Consider the following 13913-nt stretch of genomic DNA (forward strand, 5'->3'; position numbering starts at 1 on the left):
ATGATGAAGCCAATATTTCATAATAGAAAAAAAAATTGTATTGGTGATCAAAAACTTAAAAACTGAATAAAATAATTGTTTTCGCCATATTTTGTAGCTTTTTTGTTAATAAAAAGAAAAAAAATTACAAAGCTAAATTCTCTACCAACTTAATATTAAAAAAAAACCAACAAAGATAATCTTGGAAGGAAAAAAAACCACGAGGAAAAACGTTGTAGCAATGACAATGTTTTATGAGGAAAACTACAGTACTTTCTCCAAAAATAAGTCATTTTGGAAAACAAAAAACAAAAAAGAAAAAGAAATGCACTGTGGATTACTATTATAATGCACAATGCATTGAGTGTGGGTGAACAGTGAATTCCTCACACCCTTTAACTTATTACTTAATTATAATCCTAACCAGCTTAATATAAAAAAAAAATTAATAAAGATAATTTTAGAAAAAAAAAACTATATGGGAATAAACACTGTAGCAATCCACAGTAATTTGCGAGAAAAACTACAGTGCTTCCCTTATATATTTTAACTGTAATTTTAAACCAGCTCAATATCAAAAAATAAAATTGAAAACGATAATTTTAAAGAAAATCATAAAAAACAAACAAAAAAAACATGTGGAGAAAAACTGTAGTAATCAACAATGTTTTAAAGAAAAAAATTACAAAACTAAATTCTCAATCAGCTTAATATTGAAAAAATAAAATCAACAAATATAATTTTAAAAAATAAAAAAATAAAATAGAAAAATCATGTGGAAAAACACCATAATAATCCACATTATTTTAAAGAAAAAAATTACAAAGCAAAATTTTTAACTAGCTCAATATTAAAAAAACTAAAATTAACAAAAATAATTTTGGGAAAAAAATAAAAAGAGGAAAAAAATGAAAAATGAAAAAAAATAAAGTGAAAAAAAATGAAAAAAGAGAAAAAATAAAAAAAATCAACAATATTTTAAAGAAAAAAATTACAAAACTAAATTCTCAATCAGCTTAATATTGAAAAAATAAAATCAACAAATATAATTTTAAAAAATAAAAAAATAAAATAGAAAAATCATGTGGAAAAACACCATAATAATCCACATTATTTTAAAGAAAAAAATTACAAAGCAAAATTTTTAACTAGCTCAATATTAAAAAAACTAAAATTAACAAAAATAATTTTGGGAAAAAAATAAAAAGAGGAAAAAAATGAAAAATGAAAAAAAATAAAGTGAAAAAAATGAAAAAAGAGAAAAAATAAAAAAAATCAACAATGTTTTAAAGAAAAAAAAAACAAAACTAAATTCTCAATCAGCTTAATATTGAAAAAATAAAATCAACAAATATAATTTTAAAAAATAAAAAAATAAAATAGAAAAATCATGTGGAAAAACACCATAATAATCCACATTATTTTAAAGAAAAAAAATTACAAAGCAAAATTTTTAACTAGCTCAATATTAAAAAAACTAAAATTAACAAAAATAATTTTGGGAAAAAAATAAAAAGAGGAAAAAAATTAAAAATGAAAAAAAATAAAGTGAAAAAAAATGAAAAAAGAGAAAAAATAAAAAAAATCAACAATGTTTTAAAGAAAAACATTACAAAACTAAATTCTCAATCAACTTTATATTGAAAAAATAAAATCAACAAATATAATTTTAAAAAATAAAAAAATAAAATAGAAAAATCATGTGGAAAAACACCATAATAATCCACATTATTTTAAAGAAAAAAAATTACAAAGCAAAATTTTTAACTAGCTCAATATTAAAAAAAACTAAAATTAACAAAAATAATTTTGGGAAAAAAATAAAAAGAGGAAAAAAATGAAAAATGAAAAAAAATAAAGTGAAAAAAAATGAAAAAAGAGAAAAAATAAAAAAGTGCAAAAAAAAAAAAAAAAGAAAAGCACTGTGGATTACTGTTGTAATCCACAATGATTTTGGTGTGGGGGAATCACGAGGGAACAGTGATTCCCCCACACCATTTAGAGTATTACTAGCTTTGATACCCGCGCGATGTCGCGGGTCATTTGTTTTGCATAAAAAAAATTAAAAGAAATAAAAATTTAAAAATCTTGGGTTTTTCTGCAAAGTTATACCTAAGAATCTTGGGTTTGGCTGCAACGCCTGGCCTAAGAGTAATATTTATAATATTAATAATAAAATTAAACTTGCATGACCCAAGTTTAAATGAGTCTGGCTGTAGCACCGGACCCAATAATACTGGATGTGGGTCTGGCTATAAGGTCGTGTCATGAAAGTGTGATAATTAAATAGATTAATTAAAAAAACAAAGAAAAAAAATCAACATGAAGGAAAAAACTAGTGAAGAAAAAGTGAAAAAAACATTGAATTAATTGGGTCAAGCTTTTAAACCAGGTTATCCCGTAAAACCTGGGATTTGCGTCATGAAAGTTTGATAACTAAATAGAAAAAAATGACGGGTTTACCTAAAATTAACCGGGTTAACCCATCAAACCAAGTTAACCCGTCAAGCTCATGATACGTGTCATGAAAGTCTGATAATTAAATAGAAAGAAAATTAACTTTAACAAACTAAACTAAATGAAAAAAATAACTCGTCAAATCAGGTTAACCCATCAAATCCGAGATTCGTATCATGAAAATCTGATAACTAAATAAAAAAAAATTAACATTAACAAACTAAATCAAACAAAAAAATTCATTAAAAAAAACAAAAGAAAAAAACAGTTATATAATATAATACAATATAATTATTATTATTATTATAATTATAATGAAAAAACATGAGGAAAATTTAAAAAAATGAAAAAAAAAGTGGGGAAAGCTAAAGCTAAAGCTAAATTCTCAACCAACTCAATATTGAAAAAATAAATTTAACAAAGATAATTTAAAAAAAACATGTGGGGGAAACACTGTAGCCAAACAAAAACCATGTAAGGGAAACACTGTAGTAATCCATAATATTTTTTTTTAAAAAAAAAAGCTACAAAGCTAATCTCTCAACCAGCTCAATATATATATAAAAAAAACTCGACAAAGGCTATCTAAAAAAATAGAAGTCAATTTTGGGTAAAAGAAATGAAAAAAAATGTACAAAAAAGGAAACAAAAGAGGAAAAAAAAACACGTTGTGAAAGCTACAGTGTTTTAAAGAAAAAGACAAAAAAACAAAATTTTCAACCAGCTCAATAGTAAAAAAATAAAATTAATAAAAATAATTCTGAAAAAAACAAAACAAAAAAAAAAGAAAATATGTAAAAAATGACAATTTTAGAAAAAAAGAAAAAAAAAACATATGGGGAAAGATAAAGTTAGATTATCAGCCAGCTCAATATTGAAAAAATAAATTCAATAAAGATAATTTTTTAAAAAAATATATGGGGAAACACTGCAGCAAAACAAAAACTATGTAGGGGAAACATTGTAGCAATTCATATTATTTTTTTAAAAAAAAAACTACAAAGCTAAATTCTCAACCAACTTAATATAAAAAAAATAAAATCTACAAAGACCATTTTGAAAAAAAATAAAGAAATAATAAAAAAAAGAAAACAATGTATGAGAATATTATAATAATCCACAATGTTTTAAAGAAAAAAACTACAAATTCAACCAGCTCAATATTTAAAAAAATTAGCAAAGATAATTTAAAAAAAAATTAAAAAAAAAACTAAAAAAAAAGAAGAAGAAATCAATTTTGGGTAAAAAAAAAAAAACCTTCTAAAAAAAACCTACTACAAAAAAAAACCTGCTACAATGAATATCCCACGCGTTTTAGAGTTCTTTAATTAATATTGACAAGTTTTGTTGTTCATATTTATGAATGGTGAAACCGACTCTATTATTTTTTTCATTGGTTGGTATAATCATCAATTTTTTTGTGTTTATTACAATGGTTAAATGTGGTCCGAAACTAGAGGTGATTATTTTCGATTCGGTTCAGTTTTTATTTATAAAAACAACCAAATTAAAATTTTATAAAATACAAAAAATAAAACCGAAATCGGTTCAAACCGACCAGTTTTGGTTCGGTTCAGATCGATTATTTTATATTAAAAAATGAAACCCAACCGGCCTATTTTGGTTCTGTTCAGTTTGGTTTTGGTACGGTTCAGTTATTTTATATGAAAAACCAAAAATTATATTGTTTTTTGGGGTTGTTTTTAGTCTTTCTAATGAGCTTGGTTTCGGTTTGATACGGTTTTTTTTGGTTCAATTTTTCAGTTTCATGCTTATGAAACTAAAACCAAACCGAATATTTTTTTTTTAAATATTCTAATCAATTTTTTTTATGGTTCGGTTTTTTCGATTATTTATTTTTGGTTTAATCAGGTTTTTTATCCCACCCTATCTGAAACAAGAGATTGATTAGATCATTATTTAAGGCGGGTTTCTAATTGAATTGAGTTAAACATTGATTTGATAAGATTCAATTTACCCAACTGGGTTTATAATAATCTCATCAAACTTAATCTATGATAGGCAAGGTCAACAAATAAGAAAAGTAAAAAAATAACAAAACACTTTATTTTAATAAAAATGGTTGACTCGAATTAATCTTATAATTCACAAGTTGATTCAATAATTTAGAGATTTAAGCTTTTTTCTTGGTCGAATTCGGATCAAATTTTACAATTGATGAATAAATTAGTTTCTTATATTATAGCATTGAATATCTTAATCTTGAGAATATTATGTAATATTAATAACTTGTTTAAAGTTCTCTGTGTGTGTATGTGTGTGTGTAAGATGACTTAATCGTTATTAAATAATGATAATGTCCTAAAAATCAAAGTAACTTAAGAACAAGGCATGTTAGATAATCGGTTAATCTTTTAGTTTTAGCAATTTGATTCATTTTCATTAGCCTAGATGGCTGATGATTAATGCATGATACCTACAAAAGATCTTCTTTGATGAATTTGGAGATTTTTTGATGCTTAAGTAAATATCTTTATGAGGAAAAAAAAAGTAATGATATTTTAGAGAAAGACTTTGAAAATAAATATGCAATAAAGAATGGAGATTGAGAACCCTCTTCTTTTAAGGATCTCATGGGTCTTTATAGCCCATTATTTTTACTTTTTGGTCGAGATGAAAACCAAAAAGTCATATTTTTCTAATAACATTAAATCATCTATTATGTGTTAAAAAATCAAAATATCTCTAACTCATCAGAGGAAAAATATCTTTCACTGATAAAAAAAAAATTCTGACTCATTAGAATCTCGTGGTCCAATCATAGAGCCTAACAAGATTCTCAGAGCCACATGTACTTAGGCTTGGCAGTTGGTTGAGCCCGAGAATGTTAGGTCTGATAGTTCGTTAGCCTTGTATATGTTTAGGTTCAATGCTTGGCTGAGCTCTAAGATGCCGAATCTAGCAGCTCGTCAGACCCTTATATATTAGGGCTTAGTGCTTGAGTGAATCTAAGGATGTTGGGTTTGACAGTTCACCTGACCCATATATATTTGAACTAAACACTTTGCTGAGTTTAAGGATATTAAGTTTGTTAACTCACCCAACTAATATACATTTAGGCTGAGGGCTAGTCAAAGATTGTAAATAATGAGTAAATAAAGTATAAAAAATAACAATTCACATAAAACTCAAAATAATAGATTGGCTTACACATGTTCCTTAGACATTTCATCTTGTTAGCTTACTTTGATTTCATCATATATAAAAAAGAAGAAGCTAGCCTCGTCACTGTCACTGACCAAAATAAACCCTTGGAAGATTTTAATAAGAATAAACTAATAATATTATCAATAATCCTAGGTTATTAAAAATAAAATATCCTTAAATTAAAAAATAACACTCTCCACGTATTAATCTTAGGCACGTTACCCCTAGGAGAAATTCCTCATTAACCTAAAAATTACATTACATAATATCCTTAGAATAGGATGAGAGTTAGTATTTACTTGTCATGTTTTTTTATATCTACTATCCATTAAATAAAATATTTAAATATTTATATTATATTATTATTTATTATTTTAAAAAATAATATATATATATATATATATGTTTTGTATTAGTTTTTCAAAAAATTAAATGTTTTATGTATATATTTATATAATATAAATATATATTTTGAGTTAAATTTGAGTCAGATTTAACAATATTAATATTTTATTTATTATCTATTGGGTAAAATATCGCAAAAAACTTATTTATTTAAGTCAATTTAGATTTATATCTATTAAATTTAAATTAAATTTAAATTGGAATTAAATTGTTATTCCAAATTTATCTATTTTGAATCTATTAATTAGCCCTAGATTTTTAAAATTAAAATAAAGTGGGCCCTTGCATCATCCATCGAGGAGGATGGACAAGTCATTTATACTATTGTTATGATGCAATTTAACTCAATTTTTAAATAAGTGTGTTTTTAATGTTTTTTCTTCTTCAAAGTATTATATTTATGTATTTTTTATAATTTTAATATATTGATATAAAAAATTATTAAAAATATATTCAAATTAAAATACATTTTTACAAAAACACCCTAACATATTATCAACAACTAAGAAACATATTATCAATAACTAAGAAAGAAGCTAATTAAGATAATTTAAAATTAAAAGGACTAATATGCAACTTAATATAAAAGTGTGGGAAAGAAAGGATACATACGGACATGATGGATATTTGAAATATATTACAGTTACTTTTTAATTTATTTATTTTTAATATCAATTATTAAAATATATTAAAATATTAATTTAAAATAAAAAATAAAAAATTTTAATTTTTTTTTAAACAATAAAACAAATCAATTATATCAAACCAACAGAGCAACCACCACGGTTGTTCCTTGGCTCCCTGTCAACACCCCTTCCCCCCCTAAAGAAAAAGAAACAATGGCAGCGAAGCAAATGGAAGATATACAGAGAAAACTAGGGATGCTGAATTATCCAAGAGCCAATGCTCCTGCTCAGTCTCTTCTTTTTGCCGGCATGGAACGTTACGCTCTTCTCGAATGGCTCTTCTTCAAGTACCCCATTTCCCCTTATTATTATCTCGTTCTTTGTCACTTTGTAAATGGCTTGTTTAATTACTGGGAAAAGCGGCTCAAGGAGAAAATTAATTTGTGAGATTTTCCTTGTTACTTCTTGATGATGCATGTCTGCTTTACTCGGTAATAGTTGATTGCTGAGAAACTGTTGATTTGACCCAGAAATTTGGTTACATATGAATTAGTTTAGCACTAGACATGTTAATTTGGCTGTAATTGAAATAGTGAATAGCTATCTGAAGGGCATTTAAATGTCTTCTGTACTCTGAATTGCAGGTTATTGGGTGATAAATCACCATTCTCGCAGCAAAATCTACAAGGAGATGCTATGGATCGTGACGAAGAGACGGCTCGTATCCAATGTAAGCTTTTTTTTTTTTTTATATATATATATATATCATTCTGGAAATTAAGTTTTTGTGTTCCATTGTACATTTAACAATTTTTATTTTTGGAGTAAAAAACAATCTGAGAATAGATTATGAAGGACTTGTGCTGATTTTAGTGTCTTCTCTTATTTTTACTCGAGTCTTTTTTATGTAGGACAGTTATAAGGGTTTATTGCAAGCGTAATAATTATTGATTAGAGATGTGGATGGCTGTGCCTTAAATCTATTTTAGGTGGAGTTTTGTGTGGTAAATGGTCTTGAAATATGCATGTGATTTGGCATTTCTAGTAAAATCTGGAATCATTTGAGGAGAAGAAACCAAAATTCAATGGTTGTTACAGCTGCTGTTGTAGCCCTGCAAGTTCTTTTTAGGATTGATGTTAATTGGTTCATGGATTGCTTTATGTTTTCTAAAACATGATTTAGGGTTCTAGGATAAAAATCAGGTTTTTGTTCTTAATGGAGTCACTTTAATTTTTTTAGAAATGTTAGAATATCATGTTTAGAATTCTCTTTTCACTACACTGAGAATCAGGGTTTGTTAGTGTGGATTTCATATATGCGCATAGACTACCAGTAATGTTATCTCATAAACCCATGAGACTTGGAATCTTGGAAAGAACTGTATATTTCTTTGGTGGGTGACTGGATTTGGAATCTTGGCTTTCTTTCAGAAACTGATTCTCTTTGGCAATAAGGTTATCCGTAGAAGTTTAGGCTTCAATCTAATCGTTGGAATTCTTAGGTTAATCTTGCAGGTCCCCCCCCAACCCTTCTTTCCTTTGATCAAAGATGAAGTTGGTATTGGTTATTTCATTCTCCTCTGGGATGTGTTGAGGAGCACCCATTGTCTATTGATTTTAAAAAACTTCATTGGTTATCCAGGCTTCATCTCAAGCCTGTTTATAGTTTATAACTAGGGGAATAGTATTTCTTTGAAGTTTCATTCTTCAGTAATATGATTTATAGGGAAACTAAAGATCTTCTATCCTTGCTTCCAACTCTTCTTGTTTCACCTTAATGTCTGGTTGTAGAGGGATGGATATTCTAGAGTTCATTTTCTTCTCGATGATCTCAATCAGAATCCAAACCCATTTCAATTTAGTCTTAACTAGCTTATATGGAAAGCAAAAGTTTATTTCTCTGTATTTAATATACAAGGAGTATTTTGCTAATTTTCGTTTTTCCTTTTTCATAAAATGGATCCGGGAAAAAGCTTGGTAGTTTTCGCATTGGTCATTGCAAGTGAAAATGTTTGAACTTTGGCTTTTTGATACACCTATAGGCTTCACTGCCTATGTAACTTATATTTTATAACTGTTCTTTCTTCTGGGCTCTGTGGCATCTCTGTTTTTGTCATTCTTTTCTCTAAGATCTTTGTAATAACTTCAAAATGGTTCATTAACATTTTTGATTATATTATCGTTGTTACAATTAAAAAATAACTATGCATTTTATTGCAGATCTGGCAGAGATTGCAAAGTTTCTGGGCATCACTTCAATTATAGATACAGAAGCCATCCAAGTAAGTTGCTTAATTCTGTATGTAAAATAGCTACTTTTTAATCAATGATTGCCTAACTAAGTAACAGTTTTTATACATTGCACTTCTTAGTTAACTTCAACGAGGTTAATTACAATTGAACATCCTTCTTAATCCCAACATATTCTTTCATTAGGAACACTTGGTAACTTGTGAATTTGATTTCCTGTTTTTTTTTTTACAAGTGATGCATATGCTTACATCTAGTTTGTATAATCTACAAGTTTAAGATGGCCTGATAGATTAATGGTTGGTTAAGTAAAAGATTGTGTGTCTTTTCAAATGAATTGAAACGTCCAAATTATAAACAGTAAAGATTACTAAGGTATATGAGCAAGTCAACTTGGACTAGTTTGTTGGATGTTCCAATATCAAGTGAGTGCAATGTCAATGCCTTTGTGTTTCAGGGGCGAGGAAGCTATGAAGACCGAACTGAAATGCTTCGCCTAATTGTAGATCTCGTGGAGGCTAGCATCTATGCTGATAATCCTGAATGGAGGTTGAGTTTGCTTAAAGTTCACTATTTGAATTTGTTTCAACATTTGTTCATCAACTCTATGATCGTAAATGTTGCTACTTTTTGTTGCTTGCATTTCTTTACATCCTTTGTTCTTCTAAAATTTGTTTGTATTATTTTTCAGTGTAGATGAACAGGTGGCAAAAGACATACAACTCATAGATTCTATTGCAGAGAAACAAGCTCTAATATTCTCAGAGGAGTGCAAGCTGTTCCCTGCTGATGTGCAGATTCAATCCATATATCCATTGTAAGATTATGTTATTCTCCACTCTTATTTTGCCTGTTCACTCCTGTTTCTGAAGTATATTAAACAATGCCTATTAACCGGTATCAAACACAAACCCTTTTGGTGATTTTCAAGTTTGCCCATCTAGGTTACCTAGATAAGTGTTAGAATCTTTTCACTGGACAACCAAGTTTATGATAACCTGTTTTATATGGAATGAATTCCATTGTAGTCCAGAAGAAGACATATAAAAGCAACTTTTAGAACACAACTATAAATGCTGATGCCAAACATTTATAACATGATTATTCTTTCCAGTTATACTGGTAAATGATGATTATTATTTTTCCATGTCACTAGATATAGTAACATTACCTTCCTTTTATCTAAGCACATTTGCAGACCAGATGTATCTGAGTTGGAGACAAAGCTTGCGGAACAGTCAAAAATACTTCAGAGTCTTCAGCAGAAAATTGATGACTTGGCATCTAAGGTTCATCCACTTATCTAATTCAGTTTTGTTTATTTATTGTTTTCTTTTATGTTCAAAAGAGTCCTATGTATTTCTCACATTAAATCAATTTGATGTTACCATGTCTTCAATTCACACTTTGTGTGTGTGTGTGTGAGAGAGAGAGAGTGTGAGTGAGGGAGAGAGAGTTTATTGCTCACGTAGCTCTAGACATAATGTTGTCATTCTTGGAGAAACTTTTGATATGCTGTTCTCTAGAACAGCTGTTTACACACACACACACTCTATTGTTACACTGTTGAAAACACGTGCTGCTTTGGATTGTTGCATGTTCTCCCCTTGAAAATACAATATTAATTCTTAAATTCCCACCTTTGAACAAACTGTTTTTCTGAATACTTATTTTCATCTAATGTGGAGCCATTCCCAATTTCTTGTACTGTGAAGTATTAATGCAGCTCATTTTTTTCCATCTCATTTATATCTTATTTTCCCTTGTTTTTAACTCTATAACACATTTTGTTTAGCATGCATACAATCCAGATGAGGAGTATTCTGAGGTGGAATCTCATCTCCGGGCACATTTGGAATCTTTCCTAGAAACTGCAAGATCATTCAATGTGATATACACAAAGGTCTGGATTTTCTTTGCTAGGTCTTAATTTATTATTTAAATACTCTTGTTGCTAGCTTTATCTGAACAAAGAAGTTTCTAGGAATGTTCTTAGAAACTTTAAGATAGGGATGACAGTGGGTACCTATGAGTCGGATTTCTTGATATTCATACCCTACCCTTAATCATCAGGTAAGAAATTTAGATATCCATAAACTATCCATTGGGTTTCGGGTATCCATATGGGTATTTATTATCTGAATATTATTAATTACTCAATAAAAAACACAATAGTTAATATATATTTATGAAATGATAAAATAATAAATATTATACGTATACATGTGTTCTATGTCAATATTAAGATATATTTATCATATTGTATTAAAAAGTCGGATCGATCATGTTCGAATTAAATTGCCATCCTTACTTCAAGATCATTCAATTTATTTCTGAGGTTTCTCTACTCCCTTTGAATATATCTGAACAAAAACTTTTCTTATCATGCTGGATCTCTTTCATGCATCTGGTGTTGTGAGTTGGTATGCTCATTTGTTATGTTTCTTTGTTTGGTTGATTATGACTCTTCATAGACACGCTTTAAGACATTTTCAGTAGAAACTCTCTCAAATCTTTAACTTGTCGTACATTTTTACTGTTTTCAGCATAAAACTTTAGTCTTGAAAACTTATGCTTGAGCATCTCTATGATAATGAGTGAAAGTGTACTCTTGCTACATTATAACTGTAATGTGTTCTTTTTTACCTTTTTAGGAAATACGCCCTTGGACGCACATGATGGAAGTGCCACAGCTTCATGGGTTTGGACCAGCTGCCAACCGGTTGTTGGAGGCATACAAGATGCTTTGGAAGGTATATCAGCGTCATTTCATGTTTTTAATGTTTATCTTCTCGAACGGTTGCATGGTATCAATTTAATAATACTTCTAAATCCTATCAGCACTTTATTCAGTCATGTCACCACACAATTGTTCATCATTATATAAAGCTATGACCTATAAGATTTCACCTCCTTTAGTTTATATATTTCAAAATCCCTCCCTCAGGGAGATGAGCTCATGAGGACTCTAGTTCATTAATGCTGTCTTGTCAAGAACACTGACAAAACAAAAGTTTAAACTTTAGCCAGCACCTTGACCTTCCAAATAGTGGAAAAATTGAAACAATTGGGAGTAGGAGAGGAATTAAGATGTGTCGAGTAAGATGTGGTAAGTAAATTTCTTAGACCCCTTCATAATCGGAAACATTCTGCGTGTCCTTCATAGGAAACTGAAAGGGTGGGGGGAAGCCCCAAGTAGTTGAGGGTATTTTAAATTACTGAAAAAGTTGAAATGCTAATAAAGCTCATCTCCTTAAAATAAAAATTTAACATCGGGGCATCATATTTTATTAGAAACATGAAGCATTGATAAAAGATTGATTCTTGTATCGAAAATCTTTTTAAAACTCTGACGATTATCACTGACATTATATGTTACCAAAGGAGAAAAGTAAGAGAAAACCTTGAGATGAACTTCAAAGGGCTTGCATAGGCAACACTGACCCAGCCTTGGCATACCAACTGTTCTATTGGAAACTGACATTCTTCCCATCACCATATGCTAAAGAAGATGTGGTCCTACACCAGGGGGAATCATGCAATTGTTTTCCTACCAAGGCATTTTTCTTGAACACCAAAGCATGGAGACCTAACATGCCCTTTCCACAGGCCTAAACTAGAACTAGAAGTTCCCTTTTACTCTTTTTTTTCTTCCGGTTAAATTCAATGTGAAGATTTTATTCATTTTCTGCTATACATTTGAATTTATATGGTTAGCTTTGATGTTTTTGAACAATTTGAGTTTTTCTCCTTTTGTTTTCTTTTTGTATTTCAATATTGTGCTCAAATGTTTTGCATGTGTTTTCCTGCTAGAAAATTATCAAGCACCGCACTAGCGAACTTTAAAAGCCTGAAAATAATGCTTTCTGCATTCTTATGATATAATCTAATCAGTGGTAATGATTGATGGAGATGTTCCATTTAAGCTCAAAGCCATTCACAGCATTTGTGAAACTCTGCTTGAACTTGTATCAAGCAAACAAGAGAAGTTGCCATGCATGCTTTCATGGGAATTGACTTTTTTCTGCTTTTGTGGCAGTTCCTAGGGAACTTAAGAAATCTTAGAGACTCGCATGCAGCTCTTGCTGTTGGATCTTCTGAAACAAAAGCTGGCGAGCCCTCTTCTGTTACAAGAATAATTTCAGAGTGCGAGTCTGCACTGACATTCTTAAATCGTGATCTTGGCATTCTCTCGGCTTCGATTTCACGTGAGAAAGGTAACAATGCGAGTTTATGATGAATGCATCAAAAGATAGCTAAAAACTTCTGACATGACCTTACAACTCTTTCTTGGGAACTTATTTTGTGGAATATTTATATTATGTTTAAAGGTTGATTGAATTGAATGTCACAATACCACTGTTATTTTAGTGAGTGTGCAGTGTTCACCATGTCGGAGTATATTAGTTTTGATTTGATTCTTGATTCTTGATTCCTCAAACCTTGAATGTATCATGTGAAATGAATGGCAGACTATTCCGTATGCTATATATGATGATTAGAGTTGGGGTTTATTGTCTCCACTAGAAAGTTGGATAATATTATTTTCTAAAGCAAAAAAATGAATGTACAAGCAAGGTTGTTAAAATCTCGTTTTTAACTCCTAAAATCGTACGATTTTACGAGTTAGTGTATGTTTTCGTGTTAAATCGGCTTATAAACTTGAAAAATGGTAAAATCGTAGCAAAACATTGAAATCGGCTGAAAACGTTTAAAATCGCTTTTTTGAACCCTGTTTTACGTGTTTAAAAGGAATACACACACACTGCAGTTTGCACTACAGTAAGCCAATAAGAACATTAAAAAGTAAAAAACCTAGCGTCTCCTGGCGCCTCTCTTTCTCAATATCCTTCTAGTTCTAGTTTTCCAATCCAAACTTCCAATTTTCAAATTCAAAACGAATCATCTCTGCAACATTTAAGTAAGTTACCATCCAGTGTTCCATACTTTCATCTCTTCAATTTCCATCTCTTCGTAACTTACCAATTTTCAAATTCCACTTTTATACAATTTACCACTCTTTCCATC

The 13913-nt window shown here is 29.2% G+C and overlaps 1 protein-coding gene across 2 annotated transcripts; it reads left to right on the forward strand.

Moving 5' to 3' along the window:
* The first annotated feature begins 6766 nt into the window (after positions 1–6766).
* Positions 6767–13399, forward strand: LOC133669342 (AUGMIN subunit 7). Of its 2 annotated transcripts, none has more exons than XM_062089435.1 (9): positions 6767–7078; positions 7280–7365; positions 8856–8917; positions 9343–9434; positions 9577–9702; positions 10084–10174; positions 10681–10788; positions 11540–11638; positions 12925–13399. In XM_062089435.1, exons 1-9 carry the CDS (start codon positions 6849–6851, stop codon positions 13120–13122), a joined length of 1092 nt encoding a protein of 363 aa, XP_061945419.1. In that variant the 5' UTR covers positions 6767–6848; the 3' UTR covers positions 13123–13399. The 2 variants fall into 2 exon arrangements, with proteins under 2 accessions (XP_061945419.1, XP_061945420.1); XM_062089436.1 differs by having other exon boundaries at positions 6769–6982.
* The last annotated feature ends 514 nt before the right edge of the window (positions 13400–13913 follow it).

This window comes from Populus nigra, chromosome 12, assembly GCF_951802175.1.
Source record: "Populus nigra chromosome 12, ddPopNigr1.1, whole genome shotgun sequence".
NCBI classification, from domain to species: domain Eukaryota; kingdom Viridiplantae; phylum Streptophyta; class Magnoliopsida; order Malpighiales; family Salicaceae; genus Populus; species Populus nigra.